General features: G+C 41.8%; 1 protein-coding gene across 1 annotated transcript in view; it reads right to left on the reverse strand.

Moving 5' to 3' along the window:
- Positions 1-21,540, reverse strand: part of LOC101487807 (uncharacterized) — a 47,423-nt gene extending 25,883 nt beyond the window's left edge. The window contains exons 1-5 of the mRNA XM_076884760.1: positions 20,929-21,540; positions 11,122-11,173; positions 9,353-9,450; positions 2,860-3,005; positions 2,541-2,636 (exon numbers count right to left, since the gene is read on the reverse strand). Coding sequence (XP_076740875.1) covers positions 2,541-2,636; positions 2,860-3,005; positions 9,353-9,450; positions 11,122-11,173; positions 20,929-21,022 — 486 coding nt within the window. The 5' untranslated portion in view covers positions 21,023-21,540. The remainder of the gene's footprint in view (positions 1-2,540; positions 2,637-2,859; positions 3,006-9,352; positions 9,451-11,121; positions 11,174-20,928) is intronic.
- Positions 21,541-22,647: the final 1,107 nt, after the last annotated feature.

The raw sequence follows: 22,647 nt of genomic DNA on the forward strand, positions 1-22,647 counted from the left end.
ATTCCTTCTGTGTAAAAGTGAATTTAAAACTAAAATCTGGTTTCTCTGTGGACTAGCAGCAACACAGGTGCACACTTTGGCTGCTAGTGTCTTGAATTACCTCTGTGTCCACATGTGGCTGTCTCAGTAAGACCATTGTTCTTGTTCATTTTAAGGATTTTAGACATTTTTAGGCTGTGTTGTTGTATAATTAATCTGTTTCTGGAATAATTAACCTTTTAGGTGAACATTTTGCCTATAATTTTAAAATTAAATGGATGTCACCATTGCTTATCTTTACCAGGAAACTCTAAAATAAACATTTAGGTATAGAGTCTCTCAGTCAAAACATGGCAAATTTGGTACTTTTGATAATATCTAACTTTTCTTCTTACCCCATCATTGGATCAAAATTTGAGTTTGTCTCATACTTTGATTAATGTCTAAAAACTAATGCTAATGCTAACAAGCTAAAAGCTAAGCTAATGGCATTCCCATTATCTTTAGCTGTACTTAAGTATTTAATATTGACTATGTGCACATTAGCATATGCTACTTCCGGTGCGGAAACTCCTGTGGGGAGCTTTGTTTCCGGTGTCCTATTCACGCCCTGTTTACGGTCCAAAACAAGTTAAGCAAATGAATGAATCAAGCGGCGATTTACATTTCTATAGATGTCTTGGGCATTTACCCAATATATCTGTAAATGATGTTCATCGACTTGTCGATATTTTTTCCCCGCGCCTCAGAGCAAAAGAGAAAAGGGATTCAAATGTTATATTTCTCAGCTGTCCCTCGTTTATCGCGGGTGTTATGTTCTAAAAATAACCAGCGATAGGTGAAATCAAGTAGCCAATTTTATTTTTTGACGGTGCAAAATGTTTGGTGGACATCGTGGACATACAGCACTGCACTTCAGAGTCACACTGCTAGCAATCGATGCAGCGATTCTGTACTGTACAGGAGAGACGTCACGGAGAAGATCGTCTGCAGTGATCAGGACGCAGGACACAATGTGACGTAAAAAAACGTGCAAACTTGCACTAAAAAAGATCTGTGAAACAGCGAGGTGAAAGGTGAACCGCGTTATTAGCGAGGGACCACTGTAATTTTGAAGGTAAGTCACAACATACCCTTCGTAAATACTAATGTATAGAAACCGTTACCAGCAATCATTCATTTTTTGTGGCTTTTTTCACGGTTTGTTAACATGCTGTGTAGGTGTGTACTTGACTAGCTGATATCGACATAACTGGGGAAACATCTGGTTTGACTATTCTTCACCTGTAGTTTGAATGCTGAACATTTGCCTGTTTAAATCATAAGACCAGTCACTATACAGAGATGTGCTTCTGAATTTGCCTGCTTGCATCACTCTGCTTGTGTTGAGTGATGTAAACAACTCATCGATCTAAACTCTTTAAACATCAAAATTGATCATTAGATTTTTTATGACACAACAGTGGCGAGTGTTCCCACCTTCTCATCTTTGTAACTTAACGCGATCTTTCCGTTTTCGAGTTTTGGACATGATTTTAATAAAGCTACCGGAAATGTACAACCCCACATCCGGTCTCAAACCAGGAAGTTAGCATTTTCTCGTGCACAGGGTCTATTACTAAGCAAATCTTAACATGCAAGTGAGTTGATGTGATCTGTTTAGCATGTTAGCATGCTAACAGTTGCAATAATTTACTTTGGTTTTTCATGTGACATCAAAAGGACATTGTTCAAGAATTGTCCGCCAAACTGGACATGATACATCCACTGGTTGATAGCGAATTAACTAAATACCTCTTTGTGATTACTTTGGTTGCTAGCAGATTGCCACAGTTGCCTGTAGTTCTTCATTTTTGTATGAAAATACTTGCTAGCTACAAGCAACGCAAACTGTAAATGAGGAAGACTTGCCTTAACAGTAAAAGTTGTGCCTGAGGAATACAGCCAACATTTTAAAGGGTGTCTGCTTTTGGTCTGTGTGACAATTTTCACAGATTCTTTACAGCTCGGAGAGCGGCTGGCTGGTGTTTATAGACAAGTTCGTCACTTATTCGTCACAAATTACCAACGCAACAACATTTTAGCAACCAAAGCAATCACAAATAGGTTTTTGTACACCAGTTGGGGGAGACATGCTTTTTTCCTACCAATAGGAGGTAGCTATTGGGGCTCACTAAATTGTCTTTAGGCCTGAGTAACTGCGGCTTTAGAAATCATTTTCCCAGCAGCTGCTATCAACCTCGAACCCAGTCAAACCCAGTTGGGCAATACTCATTCTTCCCTCACAATCACTGGTTTTCAGTTGGTTTCACACATCCAAAATAACAGGCAAGTTAACGTCACCTGGTTAGTGGCCAAGATAACTTCTGGCTTAAAGAAAAAACAAGATGGTGGCAGCAAAAATTTAATGTGAAGCTTTAAAATGTGGAGTCCAAAACCAATGGGTGATGGTGATGTTACATCCATCTTCACCATTTATCATTTTTAGGTAAAACATATTGTTGATAGGGTAAAAAAAAATCTTCTGTTTTGAACCCAGTTGTAGTTATTGTTGTACTCACTCCAACACGTCCAAATTCGCAAGCGAGGTCCAGTGGAGTTTTCCCAGCTGTGTCTGAGATGCACGGGTTGGACTGGTGCTGCAGCAACATCTCCGACTGTAACACACAGACGCACACAAACAAACAAATGTTACCAACACATTTAAAGCTGAGCTTGCAACAACCACGTATCAGGCACACAGCATCAAGCCCACATAACAACTACACAGATCTCACATAACACAAACACTGGCTCTGTGCACAGTAAAGCACCTACAGTGCACACACACACACACACACACACACACACACACACACACACACACACACAAACAGTTACCCCATCATAGTGTCCATGCTGAGCTGACAGGTGGAGCGGGATCTGTCCTTCATCTGACTGTCCGTTGACTGACGAGCCTGCCTTCAGCAGCATTTTCATAGGCTCAGTCTTCCCCTGCCATGCAGCATAATGCAGGGGACGCATTCCTACACAAAACACACACAAACAAGGACACAAACATACACAGCCAACATGACGGCACAATAAAACAGACACACAACACAACCCACAACCACATGCACACAGGCACGTACAAAAAAATGAGAATGTAAAGACACATGAGTGCAAGCAAATACAAATTTTTTGTTAGTTTAGGTTAGTTTGGCATTAGATACCAAGCAGACAGAAATCTATCTGGTGCTGATTTTACAGAGAAATCACTAAATTTACTTGTTAACAAATGTTCTCATGGTTAATTCCCTCTGTATGGCCTGTTAGTCTGAGAGATTAGGAGAGCTTAAACAATTATTGCATTGAAAGAAAATTAACCAGATGTACTACAACAGTAATTAATTGAAGCTAATTAAAACAAATGTTATATTTACAGGAAAATACATTGGTTCCAGTTTCTCTTTAACAAAACGTGTTGGGCCTGCATGCTATGAGACTCGACAGAGAGTGTATTCACTAAACAACCAGCAAAGCAATTGAAAAAACTATTGGTGGACAAAGTCACAAGGTAACAGCCCAAATAGGGCATCATGGGATGTTTGAGACAAACACTTTGAACACAAAGGGCAAGAGAAGTCCAACCCCTTTCTTTCTATGGCCCCAAGAAACCCTCGGAGGGAACTGCACAGCGACTCCCAGAGCCATGCACAGCATACAAGGTGATGCCAAGTTTTGCTGTGCAAAACATCAGTGCGGACTCCTTATCGCTGCCTTTAACAAGTTTTTTCAAAAAGGTCTCAAAGACTTTAGAGTCAGACCTGTTACAGATCGTCAACTTTTCTTTATTATCAGGTGTGTTTCCAGAATCACTAAAAACTGCTGTAATCAAACCTATACTGAAAAAGGACAATCTTGACAAGACACAAATGAACAACTACAGGCCGATCTCAAATCTCCCATTTTTAAGTAAGATCATTGAAAAAGCAGTTTCTCAACAGCTCAGTTACTTCTTAAAACAGAATAATTGCTACGATGCCTTCCAGTCAGGTTTTAGACAGAACCACAGCACTGAAACCGCTCTGACCAAAGTGTTTAATGACATATGTCTGAATACAGACAGTGGAAAAATGTCAGTCCTAGTTTTACTGGATCTCAGTGCAGCATTTGATACAGTTGACCACAACATATTACTCAAACGACTGGAGAACTGGGCAGGTCTTTCAGGAACTGTACTAAACTGGTTCAAAACATACGTAGAAAACAGGAAATACTTTGTATCAATAGGTAACTTCACATCTGAGCAGACAAGTATCACATGTGGAGTTCCCCAAGGTTCCATCTTGGGACCCCTTCTGTTTAACATCTACATGCTCCCACTGGCACAGATTATAAAGAACAACAAAATAAACTATCACAGCTATGCAGACGACACACAAATATATATCACAATGTCACCAGGAGACCGAGGCCCTGTACAGGCTCTTGGTAAATGCATTGAGGAAATTAATGACTGGTTGTGCCACAATTTTCTCCAGCTAAACAAAAACAAAACTGAAGTAATAGTCTTTGGCGCCAAAGAAAAACGATTACAGGTCACCAGAGAACTTCAATCTATACATCTAAAAACCACAAACCAGGCGAGAAATTTGGGTGTAGTGATGGATGCAGACCTAAACTTAGAAAAACACATTAAGACAATAACAAAGTCAGCTTACTATCACCTCAAGAATATATCAAGGATAAAAGATCTGATGTCTCAACAGGACCTGGAAAAACTAGTCCATGCATTCATCTTTAGTAGGCTTGATTACTGTAACAGCATCTTTACAGGTCTACCTAAAAAATCAGTCAGACAACTACAGCTCATTCAGAACTCTGCTGCTCGAGTCCTCACTAAGACCAAAAAAGTGGACCACATCAGTCCAGCTCTGAGGTCTTTACACTGGCTGCCTGTCCGTCAGAGGATAGACTTTAAAGTTCTGATGCTGGCCTATAAAGCTCTGAATGGTTTAGGACCAAAATACATCAATGACCTCCTGACCCAGTATGAACCTTCCAGATCCCTCAGGTCATCTGGATCCGGTCTTTTATCAGTTCCCAGAGTCAGAACCAGACACGGAGAAGCTGCATTCAGCTTTTATGCTCCTTATATCTGGAACAAACTCCCAGAAAGCCTCAGATCAGCTGAAACACTCAGTTTATTTAAATCCAGGTTGAAGACTCACCTGTTCTCAGCTGCATTTGAATAAAGCACCAAATCCACACTTTAAGCTTAAATTTCAAAACTTACATTTAACTACTGATTTTATCTACTGTTCTGATTTTATCTGTTTTGATTTTATATACTGTTGTTTGTTTGTTTGTTAATTAGTTAGTTAGTTAGTTTGCTTGTTTTATTCAATTTTAAATCATGCTTTTTATTTGTTCTTGTTTCTAATGTCTCTGTAAAGCACTTTGAATCACCTTGTTGTTGAATTGTGCTATACAAATAAACTTGCCTTGCCTTGCCTTGCCTTGCCTTTAACCAGAAGACATCTAATACCACTTTGCAGCGGTGGCTTCGAGAAGCAGTGAGCGTGTTTCTCATGGCAGCAAACCAAGACCTCCAGTCTTGACACTAGAGATGAGCCACACCATTGAGCTGAATAAAAAGGCCCCTCCAGCCTCAGCTGGCATGAGAGACGCCTGAGTCAGAGGATAGGTGCTGGCAGGATAAAGAGGCACAGCAGCTGCAGGAGTTACAGAATCTAAAGCTTAGAGATTTCAGGCCAAATTACTATCACACGGTCTCAAAGATCTTCTCGAAAGTGTGATTGGGCACGAGAAGAGCGGACTGCGCAGGAATAAGAGCAACACTGAGAAATCAGAGGAAATGCTCGACGTACACGAATCAGTTCAGAGGCCATTTTTTCAAAAGTCCTAAAAGAAATGAGTATAATCCTGTCTTGTTGAGAAACTGTGACTGATGTGCAGCATCAGGCGTATTTTATTAATAGCGCTGTATTTGGAAGGCGGCAGTGTTTTCTCATTTTAACCGTTAATAATGTTTTGATAAGACTAACCTAAAAACATCAAGTAGGGGCTCATATTTATTTATTTTTTAGGTTAATTACATGCACCAAAAAAGAAGTGAATCGGTCACAGCACACAATACCATTAAACGATATTAAAGAATGTCTTTACTCAGGGGGTAAGGTTGAAAAGCCAATCTTAAATGGCTGTGATCTTTGGGCCTCATGCAGCAATGCATTAATAACAGATTCTGATTGTGACTGCATGGGCTCAGAAACACACGGTTAAGGTAAAATCTGAGTATTCAAGGGAAAAAAATGAACGATTCTTAAATGCTTCTGTCGCTGTGTGGTCTTCAACAAATCCAAAGGTTACATTTTTTTGTAAATCATGGACGCTGTGTCCTCTGCACTAAACAGAAGAGCGACCATGCATGCAACTTAAAAGCCAGCACTGGTTACGTTCTTTAAAGTCTTAATTTCTGAGAGAACCACCACTGCTAAACAATATATGCACGTTTTGGAAAAGGTATGAAACTACTCAGGAAACGCCTTGCTTATTTCAGGAACAGAGCACCTCCAAAGTCACAGATTCTGGGTTCTTAGCTGGCTGGTCTGCAGTCCAGACATGTCACCCACTGAAAACATAACACACTGTTTAAGATAATTTCAGTCAGCGTATACTGTAGCATCACATCAATAAAGCATCTGGTATATTGATGTGGTCAGTTAAGTAGAGACGGGGTTGCTAATCAGTTTCAGCTGCTTTGGTGTTAATTAAATTAACAACATCAGTAGTTGTGCCGGAAGGTTTGCCGTGTCAGTGTCATGGGAGGCAGTTACTCTTGGAGAGCGGGACAGTTGGAAAGTCCTTAATTCATCAACAGGACTGGTATCTGTACTTCACACCATCTGATATTGTTGTGTTAGGTGTTGTTCATGGACCAACAAAACTAATGTTGGTCCAGGTTCAACATTGGAAATGATCAATCATATTGCAGTGATGTCATAGTTTTGCAGAATAAACCATCACACCACATAGCAAAGTGTAACTCTAACTCCCACCAACCCTTCTGGATTTGGATTTTTTCCTGAGCAGACTAGAGATGGCACGATACCACTTCTTTATGTCCGATACCGATATCATAAATTTGGATATCTGCCAATACCGATATGAATCCGATATAGTGTTTTTTAATCAATAAAACTGTTTTTTTAATATCTTGCTGCTTTTTGTATCAGTTCATAGGGTTAAAAAAAAACATTAAAGCTATTCTGTTATACCTGTATGCAAAAACTACCCTGCACCCAAAATATTTCATAGTTCAGCAATACTGATCAATCTAATAAACTTAAACCTACTCCATCCTCCCTATTCTGGTATTTTAAAGAGTAAGCAACCTAACTAATAGGGCTCTAAAACTCCCAGCAAAAAAAAAAAAAAAAAAAAAGGGAACCACCCCCCCCCTCCACCTCATGATGCTTAATCGACGTAATCGACTTTAATTTGATGCAGTGTGAAAAAAATTGCACAGAAATCAATTATTTTTCAAGAATAATTAAATAGATTCAACATCTTTCTTCAACAGAATTGCAGACTGCACATGATGATGAAGTACTATAGCTTACTAGGGTATATTAGACTTAACAGTTACTATATACAGTAATGGACTTCTATACATTTTACATAAGATTAAAACTTTGGGTGTAAGATTCAGATAATTATTTATTAAAAGCTAGACATTTTAAATGAGAATAAGAAGAAAAGTATGTCTTTGTGCCCCCTTTTCCCTGTTAATGCCCTGTCGGCCCCCTCTGGCTAAACTTTGCTAGATCCGCCCCTGCACAGTTACCAGCCGTCAGCTACACAGAAAAGGATCCTGGTGTAGAAAGTAATATTAAATAAATTCTAACAAAAGATTATCAAGCTTAAACGTGCTTCACAAACATTCAGAGATAAACTTACACACTTGCTTTACTTCTCTCTGGGATAACTTCCTCGGAGATGAAATGCCGGTTTGGTAGCGAGGCTACAAATACACACAGCCGCTCTATCACGTGACCACACTGCTCCGACATGCTACGGTTATGAGCTGAGTTACACCATGTCGCAAGTTTTGTGAGGTGCTTTTTTGATATTTAATAGATCGGATTACATTTTTTATTTCTCTCCGATATCAGATCCAGGAATTTACGTCAGTATCGGACCGATACCGATACTTAATATCGGATCGGTCCATCTCTAGAGCAGACATTGGTAAGGGGTCTTCCAAGCCACAAAGCTATGATATCCTAAAGTGATTATTCAAATGCAATGTTGATCGCAGACAAACATTATTATGTTGATCCAGGAACAACATCAACACGATATCAGATAGACTGTTTACCTCACCTCTTGCCCAATAGCTATACGCTCCAGCACTCTGTGACCCTGAATCGGATAAGCACTTAAGAAAAGGGATGAATGCATGAAGGGATGGACATGTTCCAACTTTCTGTCTTTGGAAATACCCTTCACTTGTTCCTGTGATTATTCTGGCTGAACACATAGCCACTTTCCACATTTCCTTTTTGTGATGTTTGTCTGGAGGATATACAGCTCCAAAGCAAAGGCCCTCAGGATGTTGAGGCAACTTAAGCTGGCATCTTGCAGAAGTATGTTTTCCTAACACCGGAAACAGTTCTCTTTAAGACAAAGTTGGCTGGTTCCATCTGGTTGGACAAATCTTAAATCTCAGAAACATTATTAGTATTTTTTGGGCCACTACCCTGACTACAATCACCTCCTATGTTCTGTTAATAAAGCACACAGTCAAACACCTACTCGTAGAAGGTGAAGATGTGCTGTTTCCTGGTGCCTCTGCAAAATCACACCCATTAAAGCAGTAGGTTCACCAAAAGAGGCCTGGTAAGTCTATTTAGAGGCACACTGGGCATGACTGAAAGTGCAGACACAGTAGGCCTACATCCTGGAGGGATTATAACTCCCATCTGCCCTGAGATTTCTTCTTCTCCTCCTTCTTCTTGAATCTGCCAACGTAGGATCGAGATATTCTCTGCTCTGCTTCCCACTTGGCTCTCACTCCTGCAGCCATGGAGCTTTCCTTCTTCTGTTTTCTATTGTTGACTGTGCAAACAAATCTGTCGCTCCTCATAAATGCACGCCACAGACATAAATTGCATTTCCAACAAGCTCACCTTTTATTACATAAGCCGGTATTATTTGTCACACAGGGAAAGCCGGAAAGTATTTGTTTTTGGGCTTTTTCTGCACAGCCGTGTGTGTTCGTGTGTGTGTTTTGTGCCTTATTTTGTAGCAGCACAGCGTATCCCAGTGACACTGTGAAAGCCTGTGTGCATTTTTTTTTTACCTTTATGGTCTTTGATATCCACTGCTGCCTGGGCCTCCAACAGCAGAGAGATCATCTCCTTGTTGCCACTCAGAGCAGCATGATGCAACGGCGACAGCCTTCACACAGACACAGATTATGTATAAAAATACACACATTCAAATGCATAGTGTAAAACCTGAGCACAACTTTGCTAAAGTAATCTTCGGCGTACAGCTGCTCCGCCCCACAGCTCTGTGTGACGATGGGAGCGCGTGCGGGGAGGGCGGGTGGAAATGACCTACTTCCATTAATAAGCAATCTCTCTCCCCCGGAGTCGAGCGTACGCGCAGGGCATCTGTGTGTGGGTCTAATGGATCTGTGGTGAACATAAGAGCGGGGCCCTGGAGTCAAATCAACGACTCATCAGTCATTACACAAGAAGCTGAGTCCAATTATCTGAATCCAATCAACATCATAAAAAGATCTTTGTTATCTGATGGAGTCAAACGGAACACAGCCGTAAACCAAGCATGTGCACACAAAAAGCTTAACCAATCATGAAGCTAAATATAGCCAAAATCCATAGTTGAACATTCAGAGCTGATAAGGGAATATTTCTGAGCAAATTAGGAGCTGGGAAATGTTGGCTTTGCTTTAAGGTGATAATTACAGTCTTCAGATCTGAGGTCTTCAGCTGGCTACACTCCTATGAGCCAAAGACAGATTTAAACAGGAGATAATGTGAACAGTAATAACGGCTTGCTAGCCTATTGATTATTTGAAGATTTTTCTTCCTATTTGTTTGCCACAGTTAATTAGATATTCACAACATGGATCAGCTACAGCCCACAAGCATCGGGCTTTGGTGTTTATTTTTCTCATGATAACTGTCTCATGTTTAATATCAGCGAGGTATGAGACATTTTATAACAGAGCTCTTAAAATGATCTATTTGTGACCTCAGCTCACAGGTTCTGCATTAGTTTGGATGTGAGTCAAAATCAGTTAACAGAAAGTGCTTTTCAGTTTCATTTAATTCATATGATTATTTCAATTACAGCACAGATCTCCTGGCCAGAGGTCGCCCACCACATGATCCAGACTGACCCACTGGAAGCTATTGTAAGGTATAAAAATAGAAAAGGAGGAAATAATCATGGACTGTCACCAGGAAGCCTTGTGTTTAAGCACGGACAAAATGGGGGTTTATGAAGGAGCCCGAATGAATCAGAGCAGTCTTCAATTTATGACTGAGTGTGGAAAAGATGAGCATCTCTGGGTTTTCCTCATTTTTTATGTATATGAATGTTCATGTACACATTCAATTCAGTTTCAGCCAAGCCTGTGGAGATTTTCAGTCTTTGCTAAACGCGGATCTATAATAAAAGTCTTTTTTTTTTAAGTTTCCTTCAGATTGGCCCAACTGTTAGGAAGACGGGGCACATATGCTACAATCAGGATGGTAAAAACAAGTGGGAAAAATCTGAAGGTGTTTTTTTTACATGTTATTATGCGGGATCTTTACATGTGAGGCTCATACAACTAAAGAGCAAATTAAGATGTATTAGATCTTTGAATTTTAGTGAGCGGCTCGATGGCTGAGTAACAACTACCTCAAAATCTGAGAAAACAAGAAAAGATCTGAGGATTCAGTTGTGTTGATAGTGTTGTGAGTGTTTTCAGGGCCATGAAGAAAGAAATAGGTTATTATAAAAGATGGAATGAAAATGGAGTGATAAAGAAAGAGGTGTAATGATAGAGTAAACAGCTGGAACAGGAGGTGATGTGAAACATCTGTGATCCCTCACCCATCTGCATCCTGGATGTTGACGTTCACCCGCTTTGCTGCTCCGAGAAGCTCTGAAAGGGTAACAAAGAGTAAGAAAAGCATTTCAAAAAAAGTTCAAATTTAAACTTTAATCTAGGGACAAGTATATTCTTCTGTCCTGTTCATTCAATATTTAATTGAGAGCCGGTAAAGTTGAAGCAACATGTTCACATCTGTGAGTGTTTCCAGACATACTCCTACTGTATAACTTCAGTGTGTTAAAGAGAATCGACCATGTAATGAAGGTAAAGAAATTATAGGACTCTCATAAAAAAAACAAAAGCTCAGATTTTAATGTGTTCTCTCACATAAACTTGATCTATATGCAAAAATATATGAGTATATTTAGGAGAGCAGGTGAAAACAAAAGGACCTTATGATGGTTTGTCATAAGAACCTAAAGTGGAGATAAGCGAGTGCCTAGCTGATAACTAGTAAAGCTCATAACCTGCTAGGGTTGCAAAAAATTAAATGCTCAAATACTAAAACAGTAATAACACTACTAAAAATTAAGCTCATATTAGATAGTCTGTCTCTATCTAACAGTTTCTATACCATAGATGCCATCTTTGACTGCTCCAGTTGACGCACAACTTCACACAGCAGCGCTGCAGCCAGATAGGCACACGGCAGATCTCAACAGCACTTTGATAATAAACAGTTATCATAAATGTTAGCCTGGCAGCATCGGCGTAACTTTGTGCTGAACATAACCCCCCTAACCCCCCATGGAAATTACGCCCCACATACGTTAATGTTAGCTGTTTAACTATTAGCAATTAGCTGATAGCCACACTAGCCGTCTGTTAAGCCAGCGGTCCCCAACCTTTTTTGCGCCACGGACCGGTTTATGCCCCACAATATTTTCACGGACCGGCCTTTAAGGTGTCGCGGATAAATACAACAAAATAAAACTAGTACCGAAAAAAAGAAAATTTATTCATAACACACGTGAAAAGACCAAGGAAAACCGAGTAAACGATAAAAATGATAACAAAATAACGCTGAGAACCGATAAAAACACTGAAAACTATGCATTTCACCCCTGAGCCTCAATTCTCGGGGCCCGGTACCAAACGATTCACGGACCGGTACCAGTCCGAGGCCCGGGGGTTGGGGACCGCTGTGTTAAGCTATCATTTCGGTAGCAGCTAGCGGCTATGGCTAATAATAAAACGGGGCAAGGCCTCAATGTGGCCATAACTTATAAAACCTTCCTGAGACGAAGTATTTTTTGTTCATTTACTCTTTTTAAAGCGTCATTTTTTATTATTAAGTGGTCTGAACATAAGCAATAATGGCCCAAAATTTTATAACTTCTACATATTTTTATATATATTTATATATATATATATATATTTATTAGGGGTGGGGGAAAAAATCGATACTGTGTAGTATCGTGATATTTTGTTTGCTAATAATGTATCGATACAGGGACAGCAGAAATCGATATTTTGTTACAAAAAAGGTTTTTGTGCTCTGACTTCAGAGCATGTTGATCCTTTTTCTGAGCAAGAATCCTGACATTCCTTCACTGTCCAAATGCGTTTAACTTTTTTTTTGGCAGCAATAAACATGACAGTTTACTTATTTTAATTTAAGACATGTTTTATTTTAATTAAGTTTAAAACTTTTTTATTTAATGTAAAATTATATTTTGTTTTAATTTACTTTCAAATTCTTCAGTTGCTGAATGGGCTGCGTAGTTTTCATAAATTGCATAGTTCAGAATAGCTATAATTGTACCAGATGGTTGAATTCAGTTAAGTTGGACTAGACTGTAATACAAACCGTTCAAGTTTGTCAACAATAAAACTGACTGAAATGAGAGAAAGACTGAGTGTGAGACTTTGATATTAGATAGGGGCAGGGATAGCTCAGTAGGTAAAGTGGTCGCCCCATGATCGGAAGGTCGGTGGTTCGAATCCACTTAACGGCTACCCTGAGGTACCCCTGAGCAAGGTACCGTCCCTACACACTGCTCCCCGGGCGCCTGCTTAGTGGGCTGCCCACTGCTTCACTGAGTGAATGGGTCAAATGCAGAGAAAAACAAGTAATTTCCCCATGGGGATCAATAAAGTATCCATTATTATTATTATAAAATGAATATTGATAAAGTTTACCTTTATGTACAGAATCTGAATATCGCAAAATATTTTAAAAAATTGCAATAATATCGTATCGTGTGTTAAGTATTGTGATAATATCGTATCGTGGGATGTAGTCTCTGCACTAGTAGTTTCAAATACCCCATCATAATTCATCAGAATACAAGGTGACCTCCATTTTAAACAATGGTTTAAAAGCCCCCCCCCCAAAAAAAAATAAAAATAAAATTAGGTGCTTAGAAAAAAAACAACGCCAAAAGAACCTTGATTCATTTTTTCTACACTGACTTACTAATTAATGGATCAGTCTTTGCATCTTTAGAGTGACACTATCGCTGTCATACATACATGAGTGTGTCTGCGTATATTTATAGCATGTTTGGGTGTAGAGCACGTGCTTCATTGTGTAAATGTGACACACACGTGAGCATTAGAGAGATGCAGGCACCGGATAGCAGGAAGAAACCGTTCACAAACCCACTACCAAACAGCCTGAAAGGACACAGGAAAAAACAACTTGTTTGTCTTTCTGCCTCCACTTTTTTTTTTTTTTTGGTTTGGTCAAACCCTCATAATCCACGGGCCATAATCTGTAGCTGTGCTGTAATCTGGGGAAAAGCTCTCCCTTCGCTCTGCAGCTCTATCTGCACTTCATCCCTTCATCCTGCTCTCACACTCTAATTTTCCCTGTAATTTGCTAAAGAGCGCGTGCTGATTGGTAGTTCTGTTATTTCTGTTTACAGTGCAGCTGACATCATTTTCCTGCATGCATATGTGTGTGTGTGTGTGTGTGTGTGTGTGTGTGTGTGTGTGTGTGTGTGTGTGTGTGTGTTTATGTGTGTATTTATGGAAGTGCTGGTTCCTCCATATCTCTCTTGGATTAAAAATAAGAAGCATCCCTTCCCCCCAGCTGATGAATCAATGAGTGCAGATAACTGTGTCACCATCAGACTACCACAAAGCCACATGAACCCCGATACAGACCAGAATCTCACAACACAGAAACACCCACATGAGGCGCTTCCCTCTCAAACTCAGAACCAGGATTTGTATTTAATCTAATTCAGCTGACAGAGACAGAGTATCACTCTGCACATATAAAAGCCTCTCTTTTGTTTTAAGAACTGCTCTCAAAACAGACTTTCATCTTCAAACTCACTTATGTCAGCGCTAACCCGCTGCCTGACTGTATCAGTGACTTGATTTGTTAAATTAAATTTTGAACGAAAGGCTTTTCCTGCCCTCACATGAACTGCTTGTTTGAGAGCGCTGCCATAATCTTTCTCTGATACAGTCCTTGGACCAGGGTTCATATTTTTCCGATCATTTATTTTGTCATAACATCGCAACTGAGCGCTGGGTTACCATGGTAACTCCTCAACGTGCCATTCTCGGAGACTGTCAGTCATCTGGGAGGGATTACAATGACAAGACTATGATATTATTGTGAAACATCTCCCTGAAAATTGTAACTGTGGCTCATTCATTTTCACTTTGAAAGTCTTTATTGTTAACTGAGAGGCAAAATAACCAAGCAGGACTGAAAAGCAACCTTGAATGTAACACAGCAGACTCACAAACCTCAGGAGAGGTGAAACGGAGGGGTTTCTCAGGGGTTCTCATTATCAGAGATGTTCTGAAGTCCTGTTTCCATCACCTCCGACCTTTCCTGTCATCATGCATTTAGACTTTCAGCGTAACACGTAGCCTAAAACAAATGCCAGCACAGATTTCAGACAGTTGCACACATATGTTAAAAGTGACTCGAGTCAGGGTCACAATATGCTACCAGCCTCAAAATGTATAAAATTATCCTCAAAACATCTAAATGACAGACACAGACAACAAGCATGCTAGTGCTGTAGGATCATGACGCATCATGCTGTCATAAACTGGCCCATGGTAAGTGGCAGTGAAAAGTCTACACAAGTGCTTTAATTAAATAAAATGTATTAAATAAGCTAACAAAAAAAAGTATATACTGATGGAAGATAGTGAACACTTCAACAAGCATATATACATCCATCCATCGATTCTCTTCCACCTTTCTAATTCAGGGATGGGACAGGGCTTGAGCCCATCCTAGGATGACATACAGTCATCCGAAAAAGACTCTGTGCAGTCCTCTAATAAGTTTTCCCTTTGCATTGGAATTAAGAGGGTAAGTAGCAGCCAGTATCGGCTAATAAAATGCATAAAGTAAGTATGAGAACCTCTATAAAAGCAGAGGTTTGCTGGTCTGGAGTTGTGTGTTAACACAATGCCACAATCTTTCAAGGATTGGACGTCCCAGCAAATTCTTGCAATGCTCAGAGAAACTGTAAAAAACATAAGAGCTGTAGCTTAGACTCTACAGGTCTCAGTTAGTGTGTTAAATGTTAAAGTTCACGACTGAACAAGTATGGCTTCTTTGGAAAGGTTGCACAGCTTAAGTTTGCCAAGTTGCATCTGAACAAACCACAAGACTTCTGGAACAATGTTCTACTATACATAACGGTGAACATTATGTATAGTAGTGTTGTAAACTCATTTTAAAAAATTGTAAAAAAATAAAAATAAAAATGCCATCATTCTGAAAGCATTCAGCTTCTAGTTTCACTATACAACATAGTTCACACAATTTTCATATTTACTGGTCCCCCTCATGACTACTCAAGGTTTGCGGTGACCATCCCATGAACTGGGATCCAAACCATCCCAGCAAAATGATCCCAATCCCAATGTTCTCCTTGTGTATATACATCTAATTATATATTACCTATTTAATAGCCAATTAAAAAAATTTTGTTTTCTGTATGCAGAGAGCACCGGAATCAAATTCCGTATGCGTGTGCACAAACTTGGCCGAATAAAGATGATTCGGACTCTGAACATGTGCTGTGACTGTTGATAATTTCCACTGCTGATAGTATAATTACTTAATGGATTAATCCTGTTGATGGTATAATACTGAACAATCACAGTTCCCAGAGTCTGCCAAACTAAGGCTGCTTGATCTGAGTACCAAGAACATAGCCTGACAGAGATTACAATATTTGACTTTTTTTTCAGTCCACACATTTGCTAAGAGCTAGGATGAGGAGACGGTGTTTCGTGTGTAATCACACCTGTTATTCTCGAGTCAACAAGCTAACAAAAAGAAGCGCTCTCAGTGCAGATCTGTTACAGGTGTTCACTTGATGAATTGGGAATGCCAGATCTTACAAAGTGCTATAAGCTACGCCAAAAAAGACGAGAAAAAAAGGGTCAGCGTTCCCTGATCATCAGTAAAGTCCATTTCAGTGGATCGCTACAACATAAAAGAGATACAGTTATGATAAGCATGCTCTCATATCTCTAAGATAAAGAGCTTTACTTCAGCTGAGCCAGAGATAATAAAACCATTACCAAATCGTTTAGGACTGTGCCTCACTTTGCGTGAGCAGGCAGTAGTTTTAATGTCGTCTCCTTTAAAGTGAGACTGAACGTCTCTTTCATCTGAAGTGATTCATTCAGACTCGAAAGATTCAGAACAAACTTTTGATTGATCTGTAACAAGAAAACCGAGAGTGCCGTGATTGCAGCAAGGCTACAAGCTTAAAAGACAAGGTGGTGTTGTCGAGTTTTCTCATTATCTACAGCTACAACAACAACCAACAATGAGTCTGCTATTCTCTGTGCAGCTGCAGCTCGGTATTCCTGTGTGCCACACAACTCCAGCTTTGCCTCAGAATGATTGAAAACCCATCAGCCCAGCACACCGCTCCATTAGATGACATCTTACCTTATAGTTTACTGGCGTCGACACCACATACATCTCTGTTGTTCCTGAAAATGCTGACTGGGAGACCAAATGTTTATTAATCTCAGCGGATATTCACCGACAGATACATCATTTCCTCTCGTCCGAGTTGATGAGCAGTTTTTCACAGATGTGTGTCTTCAGAGGGGGAGAAACGGGCAGACAAACTTTGGGTTTCCTCACAGAATTTTTATGAGAATCACACCAACGTTATCGTTTATTCAATTTAATACAGTAATCTTAGTCATCAGTACACGCTATATGAAAAAAAAAGCTTTAACCCAGCAAGATCGAGTTGATTTTTTTTTACAATACAGACACACATTTAGCTTAAATATGGGTTAAATATGGGTTTATTAGCCAATAATAAACTGGCAGGTCTAACGGGTCCTGTATCTGTGTCAGGTAGCAGTCTAACAGCTCTGAACTGAAACCAGAACTGCGATATGAACCTCCATGGTTTGCTGTTGTGGTTCTCTCTTCCTGTGTTATCTATCCTAATGTGCTGCAGAAGCAGAAAGTAGCCCACAAGCACAGCAGAAGCTACACGTGGGCTAGCGCAGCTGCCACGAAGGCTCCGCCCCGACTACCTGATAAGAAATCTTGCGTTTTTATCTTGAAATGAACATCTGTCTTTTGAGGTAGCGGTTACGTTTCCATACACCAAAATGTGTTTGGGTTTGAGACCGTTATATAAATGCCAGGGAGAATGAAACCCATGTAGTAACGTAGCTTACTTTATACCTCGTAGTGACGTTTGTAGGCTACTTAGCAGCCTATTAACAGTCTATTAGCAAAGTAAAAAAAATGGACCGTCACCAGCATGTCAGTGATGCCAATTGACTTTAACTGCATCACTATGTGTTGGTCTTGTATTGGGGTAGCTGTAGCTCAGGAGGCAGAGCAGGTCACCTATCAATCAGAAGGTTGCTGGTTTGATCCCTGGCTCCTTCAGTCTCTTAGGGAAGATACCTCATGTTGCTCTCTGATGCATCCATTTGAGTCTGAATGGATGAATGAGGCATGTTATATAAAGTACACAAGTGCTATCTACTGGTTATTGAGAATTGTGTACTGGTACAAGTGATTACATGTCTATCGTTGTGTGTCCCTTCTATGTGAAAATATTTTCCAATATTCATCCCAAAGGTGGCGAAAGTGATTTCCAGTTGAGCTCTGACACTGAAACGAAATTTATGAAAGGAATCTCTACGGCCTTGTGTCGCGGTTCTCTCATCCTCTGTTGCAAAACTAATGCACAATGTCCAGCAGGGTGGTAGGTCTCTGCTACATCGCTTTAAATCATTTATGTTTACAGTGGTGCTTTTTTTCTGGGTCTTCTTCCAGTCAAAGTTCGTAATATGCTCTTTTTTGGGGTGTCCTTTCGTTCCATTAGTTACGGAGCTTTTTGTGAAAATAAAAGGTTTAAAAAGTAACAAAGCCCTCTTCAGTGGGAGTTACTGTCTCCTACAGAAACACTTGTTAGCAGTCCGACCGTTTCTCCCGTTTCTTATCTATGTCACTACTGTATGTAACACACTGGCACAGAGCTCGCCTAGCCTTTCGTTTGGCACGCCCTCAAATAGAGAATAAGCAGCTGCCTTGCAGTCCCTCATTTCTATTTACTCACTAGAGCTGCTTCTGTTACCTCTAACTCTGAAGTGTCTCAGCAAAGCACACCAAATGTTCTGCTGCTGGCTGAAGGAGCAAACACAAGCGTCTCCACGCACTCCAGGGGCATCACGGAAGAGCGGATAACTCCCAAAATGTTGACTAATGACTGGAAATCTAAAAGTTAGACAGTGACCACAGTGACCAAGGAAGGCTTTTTTTTTAGTCACACCACTTTTTTACCTGTTCACATCACCTCTGGGTATTTTCCAGAGTTTCTCACATGTATCACACAGCAGAAAATGGTGTGTTCGGCGCTCGCCCTGGCACAATGAGGCTTCACATGCCAGGTCAGCGACTGCTGTAAAGTTCGATCTAGCTGATCCTGCGATAGGAGCTCTCACTGCCACCTCAGCTGGGTAAAGTCTGGAAAAGTTCAGGGCTGCGGTGCATGCGTGTAAACAGCTACTGATAACGACTGATAGAAATTTGTGGTTTTCTGGCCTCTGAAGGTGATCATGCCAGGAAAGCTTCTGTTCCTTTCATCCACAGCATCAATGTGTGACATTTCAACACAGCAAATAATCAACACAGCAAAACCTCCCTTTAACCCGCCACAGTGCTGCTCTGAACCTCATTAGCATACTATTAATAATACAAACACAGTCAGGCACATGACTAACACCCGATGTGTCAAGTGTGTCCCTGTGTGTGTGTTTGTGTTTGTGTGCGTATGTACCTGCCTGTAACTGTGTGTCTGGGGTGTGTCAGTGTGTGCGTTTGAGAAAGCAACAATTCTCCAGCAGAGAAACCTGGCATCCTGTTTAATTATTCAAACATAAACCTGGATTTGAAACACACACACACACACACACACACACACACACACACACACACACACACACACACACACACACACACACACACATACACACACACTCTTTAACCTCCCTCCAACACGTCCTGTCTCTTGACCTCTCTGCATACATATCTGAACATTTCACTTGCTTACATGCTAACCCTCCTCCTCACCCTCATTTCCCTCACCCACAACCCCCCACCCCCCCACCCCACCCTCTCTCTCTTTGTCAGTGTGCAGTGGACTAAGCACTCAGGCCTGATCTGTTCTGGCATTTGAGGAGAAGCAGTTTTTTCTTCTTTTCCACAGCACTGCTGGAATGTTCAGAGACAAACAACGCACGAGAAGAGAGGAAAAGGACGGGGCAGGAGAGGAACATGGAGGAAACACCGGCTGTGTGTGGCTGCTTGTGTGTGTGTGTGTGTGTGTGGTGGGGGGGAGAGAGATGACAGAGGCAGAAACATGAGCGGCACGGTTAGAAGTAGTGGAAAGGAGGTACGAGTGAGGGAGTTAGGAGGAAATGAAAAAAGGGGAAAACAGGTGAATAGGCAGGAAGGAGACAGGACGTGAAAGGATATGAGTGAAGGAAGAAAATGACACAGGACGGTAGATGAGAAGGGGGGTAGGGTAGAGACAGGGAAAGCGCAGGAGTAGAAGGCAAGAGATGATATGAGAGAAGACAAGATGAAACACGGGGAGAGGAGAGGCGAGAAGAAGCCAGAGCAGAGGAAATGAGGTGAGAGAAGGAAGAGAAGCAGAGGCGCTTAGAGGGGTCTTATGGTGAAACTGCAGAGGAGGAGAGATGTTTCAGCGCTGTAATTGAAATCTAATTATCACCTCAAGTCCCAGCTGACTCCATGTTAGGCACCCGCGCACACGCATGCTTTAGCATCACATTTGTGCGCGCGCACGCAAATGTCTGCACGTGTACGATCGTCACATTATTACCACTAACATCTGGCGTCTTCACACACCAATAATCCCCCTGTCCCGCGAGCGGTGCACGGCCTATGTGCGTACCCACTTTCCACCTTTCTGTCTGACACGCGCACGCACGTAGACACGCGCATACGCACACACACACACACACACACACACACACACACACACACACACACACACACACACACACAGAAAAGATCAGTTGTGGGGAATGGGATGACAAGCGCTCCTAATTTCAGATTACATCCTGATGACTGTTCTCACACATGTGCAACGTCATCACTATCACAAACTCAACGTCATAGCACACACACACACACGCGTGCAGGAGAAACGCACGCCATCACACAAACACGCACAGTGCACCATTTAGGCTAAATGGCATCACATCAGATTTAGCCTGCACTGTCCTGACCTGATAATGACGGGCAGTGTGTGTGTGTGTGTGTGACACAGAGACAGGAGGATGGATGGATGGATACTGACTGGCTTTCCCTGGCCGTGGTCTCTGTAGAAGCCGCTGAGCTGTCAGCAGGTCTTCGGTCTTCACGGCCTGGAGCAGCTCCTGGTCCTTCCCCATGTCCCCTCCGTCCCGCCTCGGTCCCGCTCTCTTCCTCTGAGCGCCCCTCTCTCCTCCGTTAATCCGCTGCTACATCCTGCCGCCGCTCCCGGCCTCCCGCTGGAGCTGAGGCGCGGAGGGATGGATGCTGCCGGGAATGGGATGCTCTGATTCGGCCAAGGAGTCCAGCGCAAGTCCCTCTGCAGCTCCCCTGCACGCTAAAGCCTTCCGCGGACCCACACCGACTACAGACCGACCGACCGGACCTCGCTCTCTGTCGGGATGCTCTCCGACCGCGCGCGCAGGAACACTCGCGACAGATTCCACAGATTCTATCAGCGTGACGATTTCACCGGGTCGACGTGCGTGCCGTGCGTGAAAACGGTGGAGCTCGAGCGCCCTCCCATCTGTCGGGTCAAGCCCGCACAGCTCAAATCTCACGAGTCCCCAGTCCGCAGAATAACACGCATGGGTGGCTGATGTTTAACGTGCGACCGCTGTCGCCGCCGCGGTGCTGGACCAGCTCGCGCCAGATCCAGCGCGCGCACGCACACGCGAGCGGTCACAATTACATATGGCATTACATAAACAAGTACTACACACGCACGCGTGCCACTCCAGTTGTTGTAACCCCTGAGCGATAAGGTCCCCTCCTGAGGGTCACCGGTCAGAAAGGTCATATAAACACGCAGTCGCGTGCAAGAGGCGTGCTCATAGCTATGACCGGGATCGCGCGACCACACGGGACACCCAGCAGTTTTTTAATAATAATAACTAGTCACACTCGAGCTGTGCTGGAGTGTGTGTGCGTGTGTGCGTGTGTGTGAGATCACAGTAAAATGTGACCTGGGAAACACCTAATAGCAGAAACTATGACTAAGATATTTAGAATGTCTTCCTTATACAGAGATTTCAGGTGTGCAGCTGGGATCAAACTGAAGGTCCTGCTCAAACATGAGCCCACCCCTCAATACTGAGGACAGGGGAAGTAGGACACCAAGAAGAGAGAAGTGGTCTCTTCCAGCTTTATGGGTCACAAACAGAAGCGTTGCCAAGACCTTACAACAGTGGTGCCTCGACCCATCCCTGAAATCTTCTTGGATTTTCGCTCAGAAACACATTTTTGAAGTTAGATTATAAAGTAAAATTATTATCAAATATCAGAGCTAATGGTTAAAGTCAGGGGTGCTAAGCCTAGATTATACTCCTTTGTGGACATTGACATGGACTCATTGACTCTATACTTCTTTGACATCTGCTTTAAGAACACCACATTATGATTCACAGCTGCTGTACTGTGATGTAAATCAGGAAGGCATGTGGACGTCCACGTGGAGCCCCGCGCTAGCCATCTAACCCCTAGCAGAAAGTGTAATCCCTGCTTTAGGCTGACTTTGAGCATCAGTAGTAAAACCACAATGCTGATAAAGCACTCATGTATAAGGCTGCATGTTGACACATTGATAATGTTAGTTCAGTTTTTCTCGTTGTTTCTGCTTCTGTTGTGTCATATTGAGCCCTCCCAAACTGTGCTGCCTCTGTCTGGTCTTTTCTGTGCTCACCTCTTCATCACCTTTCCTGCTCTTTTACTGTGTCATCAACCTGCTGCACTCTTCATCTCCTCTGCCCACTCCTCCTGTTCCCTC

Source organism: Maylandia zebra, linkage group LG6 (genome assembly GCF_041146795.1).
Source record: "Maylandia zebra isolate NMK-2024a linkage group LG6, Mzebra_GT3a, whole genome shotgun sequence".
Taxonomy (NCBI): domain Eukaryota; kingdom Metazoa; phylum Chordata; class Actinopteri; order Cichliformes; family Cichlidae; genus Maylandia; species Maylandia zebra.